The sequence below is a fragment of the Mauremys reevesii genome, linkage group 1 (assembly GCF_016161935.1).
Source record: "Mauremys reevesii isolate NIE-2019 linkage group 1, ASM1616193v1, whole genome shotgun sequence".
NCBI classification, from domain to species: Eukaryota; Metazoa; Chordata; order Testudines; family Geoemydidae; genus Mauremys; species Mauremys reevesii.
In genome coordinates, this window is record NC_052623.1 from 246510169 (window position 1) to 246532191 (window position 22023).

At 45.1% G+C, this 22023-nt stretch overlaps 1 protein-coding gene across 2 annotated transcripts; it reads right to left on the bottom strand.

Moving 5' to 3' along the window:
- Positions 1–1816: 1816 nt before the first annotated feature.
- Positions 1817–21251, bottom strand: MGST1 (microsomal glutathione S-transferase 1). 2 transcript variants are annotated; one of them, XM_039504371.1, is made up of 4 exons: positions 21104–21251; positions 7125–7272; positions 5863–5957; positions 1817–2204 (listed from the first exon to the last, which is right to left on the bottom strand). In XM_039504371.1, exons 2-4 carry the CDS (start codon positions 7248–7250, stop codon positions 1958–1960), a joined length of 468 nt encoding a protein of 155 aa, XP_039360305.1. In that variant the 5' UTR covers positions 7251–7272; positions 21104–21251; the 3' UTR covers positions 1817–1957. The 2 variants fall into 2 exon arrangements, with proteins under 2 accessions (XP_039360305.1, XP_039360306.1); XM_039504372.1 differs by lacking the exon at positions 21104–21251 and adding an exon at positions 20805–20826.
- Between the last annotated feature and the right edge of the window lie 772 nt (positions 21252–22023).

Sequence of the window (22023 nt, forward strand, 5' to 3'; positions counted from 1 at the left end):
ACTTTGCAACTAAAAGAACACAAGATAGGGCGGGGACATGGGAAAATGTCAATTGGCTGCAAGAGTCACTCCTGCCTGCCAAGCTATTGATTTTCTTGAGCATCCATAATTAACATGCCTTACAGCACTGCAACCTCACCCATGCAGAAGGGAGGGGAAATAACAGTCTCTGGAAAGGGGAAGCAGAGAGAGTGTTCTCAGGACACTGCCTGGACTGCCTTTCATAGAATCATAGGCCTGGTCTACACTAGGGAGGGTGTGGGGGAAGAGAGAAATCAATCTAAGATATGCAACTTCATCTACGAGAATAGCATAGCTGAAGTCGATGTATCTTAGATTGTTGCAGCTCCCCACTTGACTTTGCTTCCGCCTCTCGCCGAGCTGGAGTTCAGCAGTTGATGGGAGAGCGATCGGGGATTGATTTATCGTGTCTACACTACACACGAGAAATCAAGCCCCAACAGATCAATCGCTACCCACTGATCTGGCGGGTAGTGTAGATGTACCCAAAGAATATCAGGGTTGGAAGGGACCTCAGGAGGTCATCTAGTCCAACCCCCTGCTCAAAGCAGGACCAATCCCTAGACAGATTTTTGCCCCAGATCCCCAAAATGGCCCCCTCCAGGATTGAACTCACAAGCCTGGGTTTAGCAGGCCAATGCTCAAACCACTGAGCTATCCCGTTCAGCATGGCTCAGCTCTAGTAGGAGAGAGAGAGACCCCACATTTTGGGGTAAAGCAGCAGCAAGATTAACTAATGTAACTATTAAAGAGCAGTTACATAGTAGGCATTGGCTTCTGATGCTGGAACTTATGCTCATTCTTGGTAATGACCTATGCACCACACACCGTAGGTTAAAAAAAGTAGCCACTTCTTCAAACACATCTGAATGTGAATCCAGTGATCTTAACTGAGTAAGACCGACAGAGAATAGACATGAAAGATTCAAGCACTGCTTTGGTATTTTATGAAACATCTGTGACATGCACACATTCAGATTAACATCAGCAGCAAGTTTAAGCTTTATCCTGCACTTTCTGAGCAAGATCTTCCATTATTGATCTATTTTTGAAACACACCACAACATATGCATTCAGTAGATATGTGTATTCCCAGAAGATACACAGTCACCTAAGCAAAGTCTAGCTCTTTCTCTTATGTGGTTCTTTCCCATCATGAAGAAGCCCCTCCTCAAAAGGGCTGCTACACAGCCATAAATCTGGAGTAACTCCAAAAAGTTAATTAAAATTTTCACCTGTGTAACAAAACAGAATCTAGCCCAGAAAAAAAAATATATATACACACACAATATATTAAATATGCTATTAGCCTGAGAAAATTGATCTGCTGGAATTTCATTTTGTAATCCCATAGTGGATTACACCAGTAACAATTTCATCAAAAATTCTTTGCAAGGCCTGGCATTATTTGCTATATCTTATTATTAAGGTAAACGTTCCTCAAAAGAACAGTATGATTTGAATCTCTCTCTGATTCATTGTGACATCCTATTTGCTGGCTGCAGTTAGAGGAGTCAAAACAAAAACAAAAACTCAAACACACTTATTTTTTTTTTCTTGTCTTTATTGATTTAGGCTTCGGAGATACAGCCCAAAAGAGTGCATCTGTAGAAAATCACCATACATGCTATAGATACAGCACTGTCGTATGTTCAGAATCTTAAGCCTTCAACAAATCACAGAGAGAACATTCAAACTAGTGTTTTTTGGCAGAGCAGACTGTGAATAGAGAGGACATGGGGAGGGAACTTTTTTGCTTTGAAGAGAAACATTTCAAACAGGAATGAAGAGCCTCTTTGTTAAAAATGCAGCCCTAGTCACCATGTAAAAATTGTTACAAAGATTTGACAGTTCATTTAAGATAGCCATGTTTAATCTAGTGTACTGTTGGAAACTTCATGTGGAATGTCGAGGGGGTGATGAGGCTGTGTTCTAGTTACAGGTACAATCCAGTTGTCAGCACCCTGTATGCCATTGAGATGGTAACTGCATACCCAGCTGCCCAAGACAAGCCTCTGCTGGGCTGGGGGAGAGGTGTCAAATACGCAATAGTGTGAAAGATTCTAGCCCCAACGAAGATCCTGAAGTGCAGCAAAGCTGTGGACAGAGCAGGGCCACTCAGGGCATAGAGCAGACCAATGCCAATAAACGGGACAATGTTTTCAAGGTCGTTCAGGTGGCACCTGGGGAAAGAAAGTTGTACAGAATAAAGCATTGGTTTAAAAAAAGACTTAGAAAGTTCTACTGCATCTTCAAAGCAGTGCTAACAACTAAGGACCAGATTAACACACATTTATCTTTATGCTCATCAGTGGTTTTGTACTGGTGATCCCTTTCACATAGCAAACCTTTGAGTATGACCCCCCCCCGATAAATATATAAAAAAGTGTTTTTAATTTAACACCATTATAAATACTGGATGCAAAGCAGGGTTTAGGGTGGAGGCTGACAGCTCATGACCCCCCCCATATAATAACCTCGCGACCCCCTGAGGGGTCCCAATCCCCAGTTTGAGAACCCCTGATGTACAATCACAGACTCAATAAAGAGTTAATATGAAAAACATATTTTCTACCATTGCATGTCCCTCAATTCCCTTCCCTTTCCCCTGGCTTTAATTTTGTATTTTAAATTTTATAACTGTCTAATTCCTGGAGTGCACTGGAGGTACAATTTAACTGAAAAGCACTCCAAAATATTAAAGCTGTATTGGATAGTCAGTCTAATTAATTCTTTAGAAAGTACTGTAATATGCATTATTTCAGCTATCCTTGATAGTCTGCAGCATTGCTTTTATGAATTCATTTTCATGATAAACTTCAATGCACAAATAGTTTTATTCCTTCCAATCAAAGTGCCTGACAGTCAGCCATCTTGCAGAACAATCTTTTTTGAGCACTCTGGCCTAATGAGTGTCCCATTTGTTCCTCTAGTTGTTTCTTCTCCACCGGTAGGCCACACAGTTTTCAGCTATTGTAATTTTGATGCCATAAATCAAATTATCTGAAATGGACCCAAACCAAAACCCCAGATCTGAAAATGCTCTTCCACACCTCCCGTTGAACTCTTCCTCTGCTTCCACAACTTTGGGAAAATTTAATTCAAGCAAGAGCTTTGCTGTTTGGCACTACCATTAATTATTTTAGGTTTTCCTGCTAGCCAGTAACAGATTAGGAACTGTTTGCATTGCTTTTTATCATAAAAGCAGAAACGCAATAAAAATATACATTAAACATAGAAATGTCATTATGCCTCTTCTTACACTAATAAATCCAACTGAAACTAAATCACTCTTACAGTATGCTTCATTCTTCACAGTTGTCATGAAGTTTGCAAAAAAACAGCAACCCATAATAACTATTTGCCAACACCATATAAAGTTAACCACTGCTGTAAAAAGAATGTGTGTTGCAATGTTAATTGAGTAAGTTGAACTGGGCTGAGTTAACTGTTCTGTGGAAGCATCAACACTGGAATCAATGGCCAGGACCATAACCAGGGTGGGGCGAGCGGGGCAGCCACCCAGGGTGCAAAGCCGCTAGGGTGGAAAAATAATGGGGAAAAAAACAGTAGGGGGCATAAATATGCTTGCTCACCCCGGGTGTTAACATGCCTAGTTATGGCTCTGTCTATGGCTTTAGGGGAGGAGGGCTTAGGACAGAATCTTAACACTGATTTGTGTGTGTAATTCTAGTAGGTTGTTTGTGGTTTTTTGTTTTGTTTTTAAAACAGTGTATCCTACATGGACAATTTACTATGGTAGCAAAGTTAATACTCTACTTTCACATGGCCCTTTTCATCTTTTTGAAGCTATACACGTACAGGAATGACTTCTCACTGAAATGCAGCCACTTTGGTGAACATAATGCAAGTGGACACTAGCAAACAACTCACTGCACAACAGAGGGGGAGATGGGGAACTTTTGGCCAGTATCCTCAGGGAAACCCCTCAGGCTTATAAAGAAGTGCCCTGGACTCCTTGGTGGCCACTCAGAACAGACTTCAGGGAACTACAGTAGATTCCACTTATTAAAAATCTCTATGTGGCCAGCAAAAAATTGCTACCATCCAGCAGTTGCTAATAAGTGGACAGCGAGTTTGCGAAGCTGCAGCCAGAGAAGGTAGTGCTAGGACATGCCTTTCCTGGCTGCAGCTCTGCAGGCCGGACAGTGGTAAGGAGAAAGGCTGCAGCCCAGATGTCAGGGCTTTCTACATGGAGCAGAGGTACTGGGGCTGCACCGTACTTCTCCCTGAGCTCTCTCTTAGGGCTCAGCATATCACAGCTCTTCCTTCCCTGCATGCAGCTCCCTGCAGCAGGGCGCAGCTCGAAGAATTCAGGCACTCTGCATCTCTGGCATCCAGGCTGCATCCTCTTCCCACTACTGATCTGCCCACAGCCTCACTTCCCAGCCTGCAGCCTTTTACTGCCTCTGTGCAGGCAGGTTTGCAGAAGGAAGAGCTGGGACAGCTGTGCACCAGCCATAAGTTTGCAGGGCTGCAGTGAGGGAAGATGTCCCAGCACTTCCTTCCTTGGCTGCTGCCTCACAAACCTTCCCTCACCTGGGGGCTTTCTTCCCAAAAGAGTTGGTAGTAAACCGGTGCCAATATCCAAATCCCATTCACAGTGATGTTAATGGGATGGGATTGGTTCCCAGCAATACGTTTCCATTAACTGGAAATCAGGATATATGGAATCCTCTCTACATAACTCTACCTTTGCAAGGATGCATTTGATTCCTAGCGATGGTTCCAAAGAGTCTTGTTGCTTATGTTAAAAGAATCTTCCCCGTCACTGACATTTGGTAGCTTGCTCCCCAGCAGCGGGAATAAAGATATAACTTCATATTAAAGCCATTAGGAGAAAGAGTTGTGGGCCATGTTTATTAGCCATTTTTATATTGATAAAATCCCTTTTGCTTTAATTTTTTTTTTTTTTTTTTTTTTTTACTATATCACATAAGTCACTAGTCTTCATTAAAGTTGAATGAAATGAAAAATTTCCTTTTTCGGGGGTACAGCAGGGGGATTAGTAATGGTTTGTCAAAAAAGTATCTGTAAGTAATATTTTTGTGAGAGTACAGATGAATGTCACTGCAAGCTAAATAAAAGCAAAAAAAGTTTCAAACCAATATTCAGCCCCTAGAGAGAGGCTCATGGCAGAATGGAAACACTTAAATTCCAATACACCGCAAAGAGACACATCACCATTTTTTTAACAGAATATAGGATTACGTCTTCCTGTATGCATCTTCCTGTATAACTAGCACAACAGTAGGGAACCTGTGGATTCCATTATGCAAAGAGAGAAGAGGCCTCAACTCCCACTCAGTACAACACCTCGCCAGACTGGGCCCTGTGATACTATCTTGAATTCCATGATTTGAATAGGTAATACACCTGTGCCTCTTCCCCGCCATTTCCTTTGCATTAGCAAGAGTTGAAAAGGAAAGGTCAGTAATCACAGCTGTTCGTGTGCAAGTTGCATAAGCAGCTTATTTATACTTACTATCACCCACTGAAGTTCAGTCCAGTTTTTAAGCTTGGTTTACAATCTTCCCCACGCCCCCAAGTCATACACACATTGGATATTGCTCAGGATCAGGCTTTCATTCACAGTCGGCCCTTGCCCACTCAAATAAATAATATTTAAATACATATATAAAATTAACTAATACATATGCTGATCAGATTGTGTTCTTTTTAGACACTTGTTCCATTAGATTACCACATAAACAAAACAAATTATATATGGGACCTAGAGAAAATGGGCTGTAATTCATTCTCTAAAATAGCTTTATTCTGCTACCCAAGAATCGTTCTGATAGACTTCTGTGGTATTACCTGCGCACACGTTCAACGTCTGGGTCAGTCCGCAGGTACTTCTTAGCATTCTCACCTTTGCCAAACGTTGCTGTATCTTCTGGGTTACTAAATGCCTGTTCAAACAAACACCCCCCCCCCAACCAAATGCATTAGAAGAAATGCAGCTCTTCTTGCTAAGATATAAAAGCTTCCTGCAGCTTGGTGCAAGTGTTCTCTTAAAGAACATCCCTAACATCCCAGTAATCCTAACCGATGTTACATACGTGCACCAAAGCCTTGTAAAATGCCAAAACTGAAAAAAAATCAAGGCTACTCTACATAACAGCTTTTGTACTAGTAGAACTACGTGAGTGAGGGGTGGGATTTTTTTTCCTATGTAGTTATAATGCTACATGCTCTAGTGTGGAAGCAGATATACGGGTGCCTTATATCAGTATAGCTTATTCCCATTCGGGAATAGTCATATTGGTATAAAGGTGCTTTGTATCAGAAGATCTGTGTCCACACTAGTAGAGCTGTACTGCTCTAACTGTAACAGTATAGCTTAATGCAATATAATCTGTGTGTGTGAACGAGGCCTCAGTTATAGTGAGGGCTGGAAGAAAGTGGAAGCTGACTGAAACTCAACCTTGCCAAGATAGAAGTGGTATGATTGGTCTGGGAAGCCATCTAGGTATAATTGCTGCCAGCTTGCTTGCTTTCTTCCCTCAGATTCCCATGTGGCAGCAGTAGCCAGGTGGGCTTCTCCCCTCCCATCTGCCTTTAAACTAGTTAGGAGGCCGTTACCTCTCCTCTCACGTAGCTATATAGTCCTTTGTTACTTCCAGACTGAATACTGCAATACACACAGCTTGGAAATCTGTGCATTTCCTCCCCACCCTCCCACCCCCAATTATTATTTGGTTAGTTTGACACACAAAAAAAATCACACAACATCTGCTTTATAAGATGTGTGCTCAAGAGACAGTGCGTTCTGCGCAACAAGAGAGAATCCACCAGTGAGAAAGGATTTCTATATAGAAGAATGGAATAGTTTCAGGAGCAGAAAGATACAGTAACTCAAATGTGTCTGTAAAAGAGACAGCCTTGTAATTACGGTGGTAGGCATTTCTATTAGTGACATTAAATGAAGCACCACCAGACTAAGGAAAGGAACTGAATATTATGAGAATAATAATAATCAGTATTTAAAGCAGAAAAGGGAAGAGATACTTTTGATACTTTTGTATTTTAATGTGAATCTCAATCGGTTCTGCCACATTACATCCCTCGTTTTTTACCTTTCTTGTCATTCTGAAGAATGCTGTTGTAACACTCATTAGCATCATTTTTAAAAGGACAATGGTTGTGTAGGTAGCATAAGCCAGGAACACCTCGCTGTCAATTAGCTGGGCAAGTTCAGCCATTTCAGCGTATCTCACTGAAGACCTACAAGAGAAAATTTAGGCCAAGAGTGTAACAAATGGAAGTATGATGATACATTCACTAGAACAGCTTTCCTTAGCAGCGCTGTAGCGACGCCATAATTAAGGCTGAGACTTAATAACTCTATGCCTAAACCCTCTATCTTCACTAGGCTGCAACTCTAAAAAGTCCTCTTGGTGCCCTATAGTTCTCCTTTTCAAGGAATTGTTCATTGAGTCATGAAAATATGCAGCCAAAACATTTAACAAACAACCACACAAAGAAAAACAGTTTAATTACAGAACATAATACACCTTCAGTCATCAGCACTATAAACATAGTCAAGACTTTCCCCTAGCATGAAGTTAGACTGACTTCTTCAATGTCTTTTCCTTAACAAGTTCAGTGGGTACGATGAGACAGTCCTAGGTTTATCTTTCCACTTAATATCATATAATGAACTTTTATTACTAGCGGCATAATTAAAGTTGCATGCACTTGAGCCTGCTCAGGATATAGATATGGGTTATCAAAAGTCTCCACCAGACTATCACTGGAAGAAAAAAAAGACAGGAGAAAAAATGTATCTAATCTGTCTTGTTTTCATCAAGAACACGCCATAGAGACTTATGTCTACTTCAACTGGAGGCACCGAAGAACACTCCTATGTGTTGGGGATTCAGTAGGTGGTACTTGAGTCAGAACAAAACAGATACCCCAACAAGGCATTACGGGGCACTGTAGTGGCAGATCGGGACTAAGCCACTCTCTTACATAAGTTATATAGTATTAAATTCTAACCACTTCTTGTTAGAGATTCCATGCTATTTTGTGTGTTTAGATTTTTAAGAGTAGGAGTGGTAAACCAAGTATCCCAGGCAAAAATCAGAACTATATCAAAGCTATATATTTTCTGGTGGAATATTTGACACTTTAGCCACTTCTTCTGTTTTGTCCACAAATAGGATGATTGAATTTATTTGTTATTTAAGATTATTCACCAAACAATTTCTGGAAATAAATCAAAATATGTTGGTTTGCTATGGCTGGTTACATGGTACTGTCTGTTACCTGACTGGGTGAATGTAACTTATTGCATGATATTTCTGGGACAAGTTCTTACATCCACAAGTTCAAAATATGCTTCCCAAAAACACTCATTTACAACTTGTTTTTCCCATAAATATCCACAAGATCATAAGCGTGGCTGTAGAGGGTCAGGCTCATGATCCATATAACCCAGCGAGGCATGCCAGATGCTTAAGAGGGAATGAACAGAACAGGGCAATTATCAAGTGACCCATCTCCCTGTTGTCCACTCTCAGGTTTTGGCAGTCAGATGTTCAGGGCTATCCAGAGCATAGGGTTGCATCCCTGACCATCTTGGCCAATAGCCATTGATAGACCTATCCTCTATAAACTTATCTAATTCTTTTTTTGAACCAGTTACACTTTTGGCCTTCACAATATCGCTGGCAATGAATTCCACAGGCTGACTATGCACTGTGTGAAGCAGTACTTTCTTATGTTGGTTTAAATCTGCTGACTACAAACTTCATTGGGCGACCTCTGGTTCTTGTGTTCTGTGAAGGGGTAAATAACACTTTCCTATTCACTTTCTCCACATCATTCATGACTATATAGACCTCTGTCATAGCCGATCTCTTTTCTAAGCTGAACAGTCCGAATCTTTTTAATCTCTCCTTGTATGGAAGCTGTTTCATACCCATAATCATTCTTGTGGCCCTTCTCTGTACCTTTTCCAACTCAACTATATCTTTTTTGAGATGGGGCAACCAGAACTTCATACAGTATTCAAGGTGTGGGTGTATCATAGCTATATATACAGCAGCATTATCATATTATCTGTCTTATTATTTATCTGTTTCCGAATGGTTCTTAACATTCTGTTTACAGCATTGTTGCAGCCATGTAAGTATCTTTTATTGGACCAATTTCTATTCGTGAAAGAGACAAGCTTTGAAGCTACACAGAGCTCTTCTTCAGGTTTGAGCATTCTGTAGTTTTGCTGACTGGTGCTGCAAATTGAGCAGATATTTTAAGTAAACTTGATTGCTAGTACAGTCAGGGCCGGCTTTAAGAACTGCGGGGCCCGATTTGAATACCCGGCGGTCCAGGTCTTCGGCAGCACTTCGGTGGCGGGGGGTCCTTCACTCGCTCCAGGTCTTCTGCGGCACTGAAGGACTGCTCCCGACGCCGAAATGCTGCTGAAGACCTGGAGCGAGTGAAGGACCCCCCGCCGAAGTCCTATACTGCCGCTGGGTACATAAAAAGAATTACAAAATTTAAAAGGCGCCTAAGGCATGGGGCACAATTCCGGGGAATCGGCCTAAAGCTGGCCCTGAGTACAGTCATTACATTACAAAAAGCAAAGGTAAAGAGTGTGAACACCGGAAGATGAGGCCTAAAGGAAAGCGAAGAGGGGACATAACAGTTTTCAAATATGTGAAAGGTCATTACAAAGAGGACAGTGATCAATTGTTCTCCATGTCCACTGAAGGCAGGACAAGAAGTAATCAGCTTAGTTTGCAGTAAGAAAATGTAGGTTAAATACCAGGAAAAACTATAAAATTAGTGAAGTACTAGAACAGGTTAGACTAGGGAGGTTGTGGAATCCCCATAATTGGAGATTTTAAAGAACAGGTTAGACAAACACTTGTCAGGGATGGTCTAAGTATATTGAATCCTGCCTCAGATGGGTGGGATGGACTAGATGACCTCTTGAGATTCCTTCTAGCCCTTCATTTCTGTGATTCTATTTATATATTTTTTTGTTTTGTTTTTTAAAAGGGAACTAAACCAGTTTCCCCACCCCCCAAAAAGAAAAGAATTGCAGTCTTTGCTATATATTGCAAAGAAGCAGGGTGCTAATCCATTCCCCCCACTTGGCTTTGTTGGTGATCTTTAAGTGTGAGCAGGGAAGGCATGGGTAGCTGCCAATACACTCTTAAAACACTTATACATACAAATGAACATTTATACTAAAAACCAAGTATTAGTGCTTTTAGTGATTCACTGTCTTGTGTGTTTGTCTGTCTGTCTGTCTGTGTGTCTCTCTCTCTCTCTCACACACACACACACACTTCCTCTCCCCACGTATAAATTGCTTGTACCCTGTAAAGAACAGAAGCATTAGATCTGGTATTTTTGTTTGTTTATTTTAAATTGTTTAGGAATCAGAACTGGTTACAGGGTACATGATGGTAGCCAGAAATACCATATATACTCGATCATAAGCCGGTTCATTTATAAATCGACACTCCCCCCCCCCCCCAAGATGAATAAATAAAATGGAAATTTTTTATAACCCGTTCATAAGCTGACCCTATAATTCAGGAGTCAGCAAACTTTGGCTCCCGGGCCATCAGGATAAGCCGCTGGCAGGCCGAGATGGTTTGTTTACCTCGAGTGCCCGCAGGCATGGAGGTAAACCTAAGTAAACAAAGTGTCCCTGTGCGCCAGCTGCTTACCCTGACAGGCCGGTTTAGCAACTGGTGGGGAAATTTTTTAGGGGGGAGAAGCTGGGAGTCAGGGGAGTAATCCCTGTGACCACCCCGCACCCTACCCTGGGATCCCCACACTCTCCCCATCCCATCCCTTCCCACCTTATCTGGGGAGGGCCAAGGGAGGATGTGTCTGGCCCGACTGGAGCTGCTCCGGTGGACGGTGTGGCCACAGCATGTTCCAGTGGGCTGGGTCAGGTGGCACGGCTGCAGCATGCTCCAGCAGCGTGGCCACAGCCTGCTCTGGGGGGTGAGGCCAAGCGGCACGGCTGCAGCCTGCCAGCCCCGGAGCTGCAGCTGCTTCGGAGGCTGGGAGGAGAGCAGCCTGGCCAGAAGGGGAGAGACTCTGGCCCCGCCTCCTCCCTTCTGGCTGTGGTGCCTCTCCTTGCTCCCTCTGTTGGGGAGAGGGGCTGTGTCCCACCTCACCCCTTCTATACCTGTTCATAAGCTGACCCCCTTCTCTGGTGCTTCCCTTTTTTACTAAAAAAAATTCGGCTTATGAACTAGTATATACGGTAGGTCTCTTCTGGGTTGAAGAATGATTTTATTTTTACTTAGAAGTATGAGCAACATACTATATGTATTAGTATGATATTTAAATAATAGACATGAGTATCTCATTTTTTGCAATAAAGCTATTCACATATTTGAGTGAATTATCAGTATTTGAAGGTAACCACTTCATTTTCATCTACTCAGGGACACAGTGAGCCTGCTTTGTAATCAAAACAAAACTTGCCTAAGTATTTTACCCCTTTAGAAAGAATTTTTAAGAACAGGTTTTACCACCATTTGCAGGAAAAGATTACACTAAAAAAAAAAAAAAGTTGGTTAATGAGAAAAGAATAGGCAACTGTTAATTCTTTTCCCAAGGCTTTTAAAAGTAGTTCCAAGGAGACTGTTCTCAACAGCATAATGCTCTGGAGAGGATGGAACTTTATGTCAGAGCTATGTTACATAAAATAATCAAGATTAAATAAAACATTTGTATTGCAGTAGTGCCTAGGCTCCTCGGATGAGATCAAAGCCCCACTGTGCTAGACACTGTACAAGTATTCTGTAAAAGACAGTCCCTGCCCCAAAGAATAATTTGAAGAGTTATTTTGCTGTAGGTTTTCTGTTCATAAGTCACAAGAGCAAAGTCAGGTGGCTTATAATATCAGGGGGACCCTTGATGGACCTATAAACCAAACCAAAAAACAAAACAAAAAAACCCACCACCAACAAAAACCTACATTAAGGCCACCGTTATTTGGGTTGCAAAGTCATGCACTTGAAAGTTAATAAAGGTTAAATTTGTGGTTGCCCATGCAGCCATAATTCCGACCCCTCATGCAACCAACCTATGCATTGAAGGAGGCAGGGGTCCCGTAGAAAAAATAGTATGCGATCCTGTAATTAGAGACTTTATCATAAAACACACACATAAGGGGGTCAAATTAAGGTTGCTCGGGCAACCGTAAATCTGGCATTTCCTAACTTTCAAGTGTTTGACTCTGCAATTATTATTTTTTAACACAGCTCTTTTGTAGGTGATTTCGGAGGCTCGGACTTTCTTTTTAGAAAAGAGAGAAAAACAAGTTCTATCATGCGTAACCATCTTGACCTGACCCTTCAGCATTGCAGCATAGACTGCTTCTACTTGAACTACAGGACTGCATTAGCTAGAAGCAGAAGGCGGTTGTTATCCCCAGTTTTTGTGGGACATGAGCAGCTGTGTCCAAGGGATAGTCGGTGGACCCAGCTCAGCCAATGTCTGTCCATTGTCCCACACATTCACTAGGTGGTGGTAGGGCCTCTACTCTATGCAGTGCTGCCAGACTGGGGTACAGATCACTGGGGCCAAGAGCTAGACTTGGAGGTGAAGGAGCCAAGCCCATTCCAGCTCCCTTCCCCAACACGCCACTACAGCCGCTCTCAGATGTGCCCAAGGCAATGCGGCACGCTCGCAATAGTCGCTTGAGAAACGTTGGTGAGAGAAAAGAAACAGTGATTCTTTAACCATTTCTCTCAGCAAAGATTAACAGAATTTCATGGGACTGTTGCAAATAACGAAGCCAAGTCAGTCAATCTGTTCCAGTGGAGCGCCCCGAGCGGGGGTTTTCCACGTCCTTTTATTATAATCGGTTACATAAATCATCCTATTATGCGCATGTACTAACTCAGTCCAACTTCTCGCCCCTTCTCCTGATTGGTGCTTTATGCACTGCGTGTTCCAGTGGTAAACACCTGGTCGGCGCTTAATCAGTGTGTCTCCTGACCGAGTGTGGGGGGGTAGGAACCACTTCAGCCGCTCTAAATTCGGGTATCAGAGGGGTAGCCGTGTTAGTCTGGATCTGTAAAAGCAACAAAGAATCCTGTGGCACCTTATAGACTAACAGACGTTCTGCAGCATGAGCTTTCGTGGGTGAATACCCACTTCTTCAGATGCAAGTAAATTCGGGGGCGGTCTTCCTACCCCCTTAGTGCTTAAGAAGTGTAAAGTTCCTACATCCCCTCCTTTTCTGTTTTGTCGACCCGTGCCTGGTCCGCATGTTTCATGATTTTATATGCATACATGACGGCTTGGGGTGTAGGCAGGGGTTTGCGCCGAGAGGGTGTAAAACACATCCTAATTATATTAGGAATACACTGAGCAAAGCAACAAAAACCAATCAAGCAGGCGATAACAATCAAAGCATATTGCAGAACAGTTCGGACCTATCCCATGGATGGCAGCCACGCCCAAAGGTCATCCCCGTTGCATTTACAGCACTGCCCGGCGCCTTACATACTGGGACCAGGCAGGTGCCCAACAGGCCATGCATCTCAGGGGCTTGCTGTAAACAAAAGGAAGATTAATTGGCAAGGACCGCAAGTCGAATTTATAATGCATGCGGTTACGCAATTCGGGTTTGGCCCCAGCCGGTAACACACAAAAACAACACAACAATATGGTAAAAGAATTAGCGGTCAAACAGGCAAAAATAGCAGCAGTAAAATTTTTGGGGGTAGGCTTGGCCTTGTTATTCTCCAGCGTTTGCTGAGCCTGCTGCGCCAGTCGTTTCACCTGCCCCCAGGTAACCTTTGGTGCCGTCTTTGTGGCTCGGCACACTGGAAAGGTCTCAGTTAGGTTCAGATTGAAGTTGGGTATTGGGTTCTTGAGGCTTTGATGCCACGTCATCGTGCCACGGTCGCACATTTTTGGCAGGGACCCACAACGGACCTGTGGGAGTAAGCACAGCGGCATGCCCCCGTCCCCAGATTATCAATGGAATGGGGCCATACCAATTAGGGTCTGGGTTCTGCCTATATTTGACAGATGGGCGTGGGAGCGGGGTTTCTGTCTTAAAATGTCGTTCAGTGGCTGTAAAATTTTGAAAAATATTTAAAGTATTTAGGGTAAACAATACTATCGCTAATTGGTTTTGCTTGGCGCCCGGGGTTGGCTCATCATCCCCCACTGTTTTGTTTTGCTTTTTTAGGTACTCTTTAAGTGTACGATTGGTTCGTTCCACAATGGCTTAACCAGTGGAATTGTACGGAATACCAAAGACGTGATTAATTTGCCACTGCGTGCAAAAATCCGCAAATCTGTGAGAAATATAGGCGGGGTCGTTATCGGTTTCTATCAGTCGGGGGCGGCCCATAATGGCCACCGCAGCAAGAACATGATTAATTACACGTTTGGCTTGTTCGCCCCGTTGGGGGGTGGCCCAAATATAATGAGAGTAGGTATCAATGGTAACATGTAAATATTTCCAAGGAGAAAAAGGGGGATAAAGCGTGACATCCATTTGCCAAATTTGGTTTGATTGAAGGCCGCGGGGATTAACACCCAGTTCGGGATAATGATGAAGACTTGCACAATGATTACAGGTTTGAACAATATGTTGGGCCTGAATTAGGGGGATCATAAAATGCTTCGCTAAAAATTTAGCATTTTGATGAAAAAATGCATGACTATCAATGGGATCCGAAAAGAACAGAATGAGTTAACTGAAAAAAGCTAAAGATAAGACGCTGGCCACAGTCAAGGACACCACTTACAGCTAAAACTTGGCGGACAGCCAAGAAAAAGGGGGGCTTGGCGGACAGCCAAAAAAAGCAGCTATGAAAGCGGCAGAACTCGGCCAGGCACTAACAAAATGTGTTAGCCAAAAAGGGAAGGGCAGTAAACTCAGTCATGAATGGTAAGATGTGATCCAAATTTACTTAACAAATCTCTTCCCCATAGGGATACAGCAATATCCATGATATAGGGTTTAAGGAGAATCTCCTTTCCCCCTTCTCGCGGAGTTATAGCAATCCATCGGGTGCTTTGTTGAGCAGCCTGCAATCCGCCCACTCCCCAAATGGCTGGCACTTCGGATTTGTCCCAGGTGGACGGCCACTGCCGGGCGGAGATGACTGTAACGTCAGCTCCAGTATCCACCAGCCCTTCAAGGGGGATACCGTTGCAGTAATAGGTACGCTTAAATTTTGCTCGTCCTATTGCTTGAGTGATCGCCGCCACCCGAGGATGGGCCTTCGCTAAGGTGGACCCGAAACCCCCAGCGTCCCGGGTCACATTTGTTCCCCCTGCGGGCAAACAGAAGGGAAGGATCACCATCTGGGCCCATGAATCCCCTCGATGCAGCTGTTTTGGCATATGAGCCCAGATTTGGACATAAATACTTCCCTTATAATCACTATCTATTACCCCGGGAACTATCTGAATGCCGTATTTTCCGGCATGGGAACGAGGGAGGATTAGCCCCATAGTGCCCGGGGGCAGGGGTCCAGAAAGTTGGGTAAGAATCGCCACCACCTCCCCAGGGAAAGTGAGCTCCCTATCTTCCTGCAACAACAAATCGATTCCCGCACTTCCTAGGGTGGCCGCCGGGGTATCATAGGCGGTGCCTCCTCCCACCTTTGGGCCGGGGCTGGGGGATCGCCCGTTGCCCAGTTTCCCGGAGGTTGGGCATGGAGCGGGGGATTGCTGCGGCATTGGTTTGCCCAGTGGTAACCCTTCTTACATCGGGGACAAATAGACCTTGGTCTATTGGACTGCTGTTGCGTCCCGGTATTGCCCCCCCCTCAGGGGCCCGACACTCCCTCTTAAAATGGCCTGGTTGCCCACAATTAAAACACTTTCCCTGGGGTTTGGACCCCTTCTGCATGGCTGCTGCCAGCAAATTCATCTGATGCACTTGGGTGCCCACATCCGTGCACGCTTTTAGCATTTCTGCCAGAGTGTACTCCGGTTTGGTCACAATGGACTGTAACACCTTGCGGCAGTCCGCATTAGCATTCTCATAAGCGAGTTTCCTCATTAATTCCCACTGGGCTTCAGGATTATCTACCTGCCTCTGAATAGCCTCCTGTAATCTGTTAATAAATTCCACATACGACTCTTGAGGGCTCTGGCGGGTGACGGTAAAGGACCGGGTTTCCCCGTCACCGGTACTTTAAACAGGGCCTTTAAAACACAACGCCCCACAACTTGGAGCATTACGAGAGGGATATTCGCAGCCTGCTCCCGTATGCTGGCAAACGGTCCCACTCCATACAGCTGCTCGGGAGTATAGGCCCCCCCCGATGCCCGCCCCTGTTGTAATGCTTCCTGTTGAAATTCACTATCCCAAATAACATACTGCGCGGGGCTTAAAAGCATCCTACAAAGATCCTTCCAATCTTGGGGGAGCATGCTATATCCATTTGCAATCCCTTCTAACATGCCTCGGGTGAAGGTGGATTTCAATCCCGACTCAGTAACCGCTCGTCTCGCCTCTCGGAGAACGGAATAGGGGAGGGCTGTGATCTCCACTTCAACCTCTCCCGCTGCGTTGCCAGGGCGATGTGTCACTGGGAACGCAGCCAATAACTCCCCAATCTCCTCACTGCTCAATTCTCCCTTCTCCTTTTCCCTCTGTATCATTGCCTGAAAAGGGGACAGCCGAGAAATCAGCCGTGAAGAGCCATCCGTACCCGGACATGCATCATGGCATTCGGGTACCGCCTCAGGCAGCTTAGGGGGCAAGATCAGAGGGTAAGGAGGGGGGGCTGAGGGCGCGGGGGCGAGAAGGATAGCCCTGGATGACGCTCCAATCCCGATTGTCTCCAGAGCCTCCTTACATCGCTGCCAAAGCAGGAGCCACTGCACCGCGGCTCGAGGCTCCGCATGCAGTGTCGCCCCTATCTTTATCCAATCATCTACTGACAGTGACCCGTGATCCGGGTACCAAGGACATTGGCGATTGATTTCAGCAAGTAGCTGTTCTAACTGACCCAGGGAGACTGGCCTGCCAGCCTGCCGTATGATAGCCTGCAGCTCTTTCGCATGAACTTTCTGCTGAGCTGACAGTTCCCCCCCCATACTAATGGAACGAGGCTTCCCAGCGATTTTCGGTGCACCGAAGGCTATTCCAGCCGGTGAGCAGGGGGAATCACGTCGGGGTCACCAGATGTTGCAAATAACGAAGCCAAGTCAGTCAATCTGTTCCAGTGGAGCGCCCCGAGCGGGGGTTTTCCACGACCTTTTATTATAATCGGTTACATAAATCATCCTATTATGTGCATGTACTAACTCAGTCCAACTTCTCGCCCCTTCTCCTGATTGGTGCTTTATGCACTGCGTGTTCCAGTGGTAAACACCTGGTCGGCGCTTAATCAGTGTGTCTCCTGACCGAGTGTGGGGGGGTGGGAACCACTTCAGCCGCTCTAAATTCGGGGGCGGTCTTCCTACCCCCTTAGTGCTTAAGAAGTGTAAAGTTCCTACATGGGACCATAAAAAAAAAAAAAAAGAAAGAAAAAAGAAAAACAAAAAAGGGCACTTCTGCAGCCTGAGAGAGTCTGCCTGCTGAACAGCCAAGGCCTGTTGCTAACAGTGGTATGACAGTTTCTCAGAGAAAGGGTCATAATAGTCCTAAATATAGGAGTCACAACCAATGCTCACTATAACATTGTATTTACCTATTTTCCGTATTTGTGAAAACTGATCTCAGAAGCTCCAAGCTTCTATTAAGTTTAGGCCTTGTCTTCATGGGGGGCTTGGGAGAGATGGAAGGAAAGGTGAATTCTTATGTGTTAAAATCCTAGTGAAGACAAGGCAGTTTGCAGTTTTCACATGTGTTATCAGATCAAAGAAAACACTATGGAGGAGTTTAGGGTTGACCTGCTAACTTGTGGTAAAACTCCAACTGCCTTGTCTTTACTAGGATTTTAACACCTTTTTTTCTTACTGTGGACATAATCTTAGGGTACATCTGCACTGTGATAGAAGACTCACAGCACAGCCATCGCCAGCTCATGTCAGCTGACTTGGGCTGCATGACTATAAAACTGCAGGGCAGATGTTCAGGCTTGGACTGGAGCCTGGGTTCTTGGACCTTCCCCCTTCACAGGATCTCAGAGCCCAGGCTCCAGCCTGAGCATCTACCCTGCAGTTTTACAGCCCCACAGCCTGAACCCTAGTCAGCCGACATGGGCCAGTCGCAAGTGTTTTATCACAGTGTAAACATACCCGAAGAATTGGTTGGATTCCACAAAGCTCAAGTGAGAAGATCTCAGAGATCTTGTCCACGCATGTAGCAGAACCATGTTAACTCATGCCAGTCTGTCACAGTTCCACAACAATTGTGATAAACAACCTATTGCCCATATTGTTGCAGCCAGAGGCTTTAGCATCAGTATGTCCAGTTTTTGTTTGGTTTAAATCTTGCTCTCTGCAATTCTGCTTTTCTCTGCTGTGCATAGATGCAAACTGCGGGCCTGATGCTTCAAGCCTGCCATGCATAGCACTCCTGTTAAAGTCCAGTGGGGTTCAGTACAGGGAGAAGCTACAAGAGGAGGCCACTCTCTGTAGAAAATGGTTTCAAGTGCTTTGTGGAATGGCCTTGTCTATACTCTACAGGCATGTTAATACTACAGACTTGAGTTGACCTTTGTTAGGTCAACTTAATGCCACTGTAGTAATTACTGCAGTGGCTGATGTCCACGCTACCCTCCTTCTGGTGGTGGTGCATGTTCTCACCAGGAGCGCTTCACCAACTCAAGAGGGGCAGTGTGCTGAGAGCCAGGGCTCTCAGATCCATGCAGCACCCTACCAGGAACCCAGCTGCCCCCCCAGGCTCTCACCTCTCTGTTCCCCGTGGGGAGCAGGGAGCAGCCACCTGGGCTTCTCGCTTTCCTGAGCAGAGAGCCCAGGGCTGAAGCCCTGAAATTGACAAGATAACCAAGAGCCAATGTAACTAACGCAGTGTCAACACTGTGACTACACAGACACAGCATCGCTGTAACTAAATTGACACGAGCCCTACGCCTCTCGTGGAGGTGGAGTTACTATGTCGGTCATAGGGCACTTATATCAGCAGGAACAATGCTGTAGTGTGTATACTAACATAGCTAGGTCCATGTAAGCTGTGTCATGTAGATCAGGCCCAAATCGCACTAGTTTAACTATGTGTGTTCTTTTAAAGATCATTTAGTTCAGTCTCAAACTTCTGTACTAGCGACCCCTTTCACATAGCAAACCTCTGAGTGTGACCCCCCCCAATTAAAAACACTTTTATATATTTAACACCATTATAAATACTGGATGCAAAGCAGGGTTTGGGGTGCAGGCTGACAGCTCGTGACCCCCCATAATAACCTCATGACCCCCCGAGGGGTCCCGACCCCCGAGTCTGAGAACTCCTGATTTAGTTAAACTAGGGCAAAACCACAGTGTGGACACATTTAAATTGGTTTAAAACTGGCTTATATCAACTGATCTTGAATTAATAAAGAATCAGTTAAAACTAGATTGAGATAAATCAATAAATTTGTTTAAGAGTATCCGCATGCGGGTTTTATATCTAAATCAATTTAAAAAACATTTTAACATGTAATATCAACATGGCCTCAGTATCTCAAGAGCAGTGGTTCAACCTTTTCCCCTCTTGCAAACATGGATAAAGATCTTGTGGTCTCCCTCAACCCCGCAGTTCCTCATACCACCTATTTTGATTCTCAATCTTTTTTCATTCTGTGGACCCACAAAAAGGACTTTGCATACCTCACTACAATTACCATCTGTCTAAAGAATTTCACAACTCTAGCACAGTACTCCTGCTCTGACAAGTTCCTCTTATCTCCAAAGGGGGCCAGTCCACTTGCTCAGGGCCATGACTCTGCAATTTCATCCTTATCAGCCTTTTCCTTGCATCACCCCTGTACACAATGGGCACAAGGATAGGTCAGTTTACTCACAATCATGCTGACTTGGTTGATTTTTTTTTTTTAAATACACAAGTAATTCATTCATGGCAAAAAGCATTGAGAAGAATTACTGCCTTACCCTGCATCTTGACAACATCCCAAGCTCTGAGTTCTTCCTCAGGTCAAAGTTTTAAATGTAATTACACTAACTTTCAAAGTTAGTTTAATTAATTTGGGGGCGGGGCAGGGGAGTAATGAATCCTCAGTGGAGGGTTTTGTTTTTTAAGTAATTTAAATCATTTGGGGCCCTGTTTATTTCAGAGCTGAATATTTGTAAGTAGCTTGCAATCGCCTTAAAATATTTCAGGTTTGTCCACACAACCGTAGGTAAAAAGAACAGGAGTACTTGTGGCACCTTAAAGACTAACAAATTTATTTTAGCATGAGCTTTCGTGCTAAAATAAATTTGTTAGTCTTTAAGGTGCCACAAGTACTCCTGTTCTTTTTGCGGATACAGACTAACATGGCTGCTACTCTGAAACAACCTTAGGTGTTTGTTATGTTTTGAAATATACAAACATGAGTCCCAATCCTGCAAATACCTAGAGAAGGAAGCAATTTTGCCCATGCAAAACAGCCTCACTAAAACTATCGGACAAATGGGTGGGGAGAGTTCCTTCGGTCACAGGGGGAGTCCCCTTCATCTGGATGGGAGTGCGTGCACAGGGAAATAAAGCATTACTGGCAGTCACAAGAATAACACGATCATCCCCTAAGAAAACAGCAGCCTGGTTTGCAGAACACAAAGCCAATCAGTGTCTCGCGACGGCACAATTCACTGATCGCTGCTCCCTGGCCCCTTCTCTTACAAACCTCAGCCAAAAAGGATCCACTTTGGGGATCCACTCGCGCCGGGCCGGCGGGACCCCGAGCCGACTCCCCGCCGCGCCCGAAGGAAGTTGCGCTCTGGGGCTGAACTTTGCGCCTGGGGCCCAGCTCTGCCTCTCGGGCGGGAGCTCGGAGCCATGCGGGGAAGGCGCGTTGCTGGGCTTCCGTGAGCCATGTAGCCCCCGCGGCACACAAGTGGCAACGGGGAGACACCCCGCACCCCACAGCGTCTGCCCGCCTCCCCCCCCGGCCGCGCCCCAGCCCAGGGGGCGCACTGAACGCACCTGGTTTCCGATCGGCTGGGCAGGCGAAAGGTTCACACGCACCGACCCCGCTCTGGTTCTGCGTTCGCAGCCCGCCCCCTGGAGCAACTCGCCCTCCTTCCTGGCACGCCCCTAGCTAAATTCCCCGCCCCTTCTGCCTGGCCCTCCCTGCCTGGCTTGTTCCCTTCACTCCAGCCCACTTTTCCTTCCCTCGGATACTTTCCTCGGCCGGCTCCCTCCTACCTACCTCTTTCCCCGCCAGTCTGGTCTGATCTTTCCCTACTCTCCTGCTATCACCTTCTCTCCTTCCCTTCCACCCACCTTCATTCTCTTGCTGCCCTCCACCCCGCTCCCTCACTTTGGAGCGTGATCACCCCTTAGCTCTGAGGATCACACTCCCCTACAAGTGTAGGAGTGTGTTGCAAGTAGGGAAGAGGCAGGGTTTGGATCTTTTGTAACAGCTCCAGTGTTTCAAGGTTAGGAAGGAACCTTGAGGCGGGCACTTGGCCAATAGCATGCAGTGCCCCATTCCTCTCTGGGAGTTTGTTAATGGTGTTTTGAGTTTTCCTTGCATTTTAACAGGCCTTGGGAATGTTTCCATTATGCTTGGGTTACAAGTCCATGCCATATGGTGAACGAAACCCTTACTCCCACTGGTGGGCAGGTGCCTACACAAGCAGTCTCACTGACTTCAGTGTAACTATACCAGCTAGTGACATCTTTGCAGTGCGAAGAAAGAGGTTCACAGTTTCCTGAGAGTTTGTTTGTTTCACAGTTTGTTTCCTGAGAGCGATGCCTGAATCATACCCTCTGAACACCCCTGGATTTTGGGAGAGTGTTGAAATCGAAAAGGTGCAATTTGGGCCCACCGCCATTACAAATACAGAATGGATAATGTTTTCAAAAGACCCTGAGTGAGTGAGGAGCCTAATTGCCATTTT

Coding starts and splice junctions, on each gene's coding strand:
- MGST1 (XM_039504371.1), bottom strand. CDS start 7,250: ATGGCTGAACTTGCCCAGCTAATTGACAGCGAGGTGTTCCTGGCTTAT. Junction 5,958..7,124: donor TCTTCAGAATGACAAGAAAG/GTAAAAAACGAG, acceptor TTGTTTGAACAG/GCATTTAGTAACCCAGAAGA. Junction 2,205..5,862: donor GACGTTGAACGTGTGCGCAG/GTAATACCACAG, acceptor TTCTTTCCCCAG/GTGCCACCTGAACGACCTTG.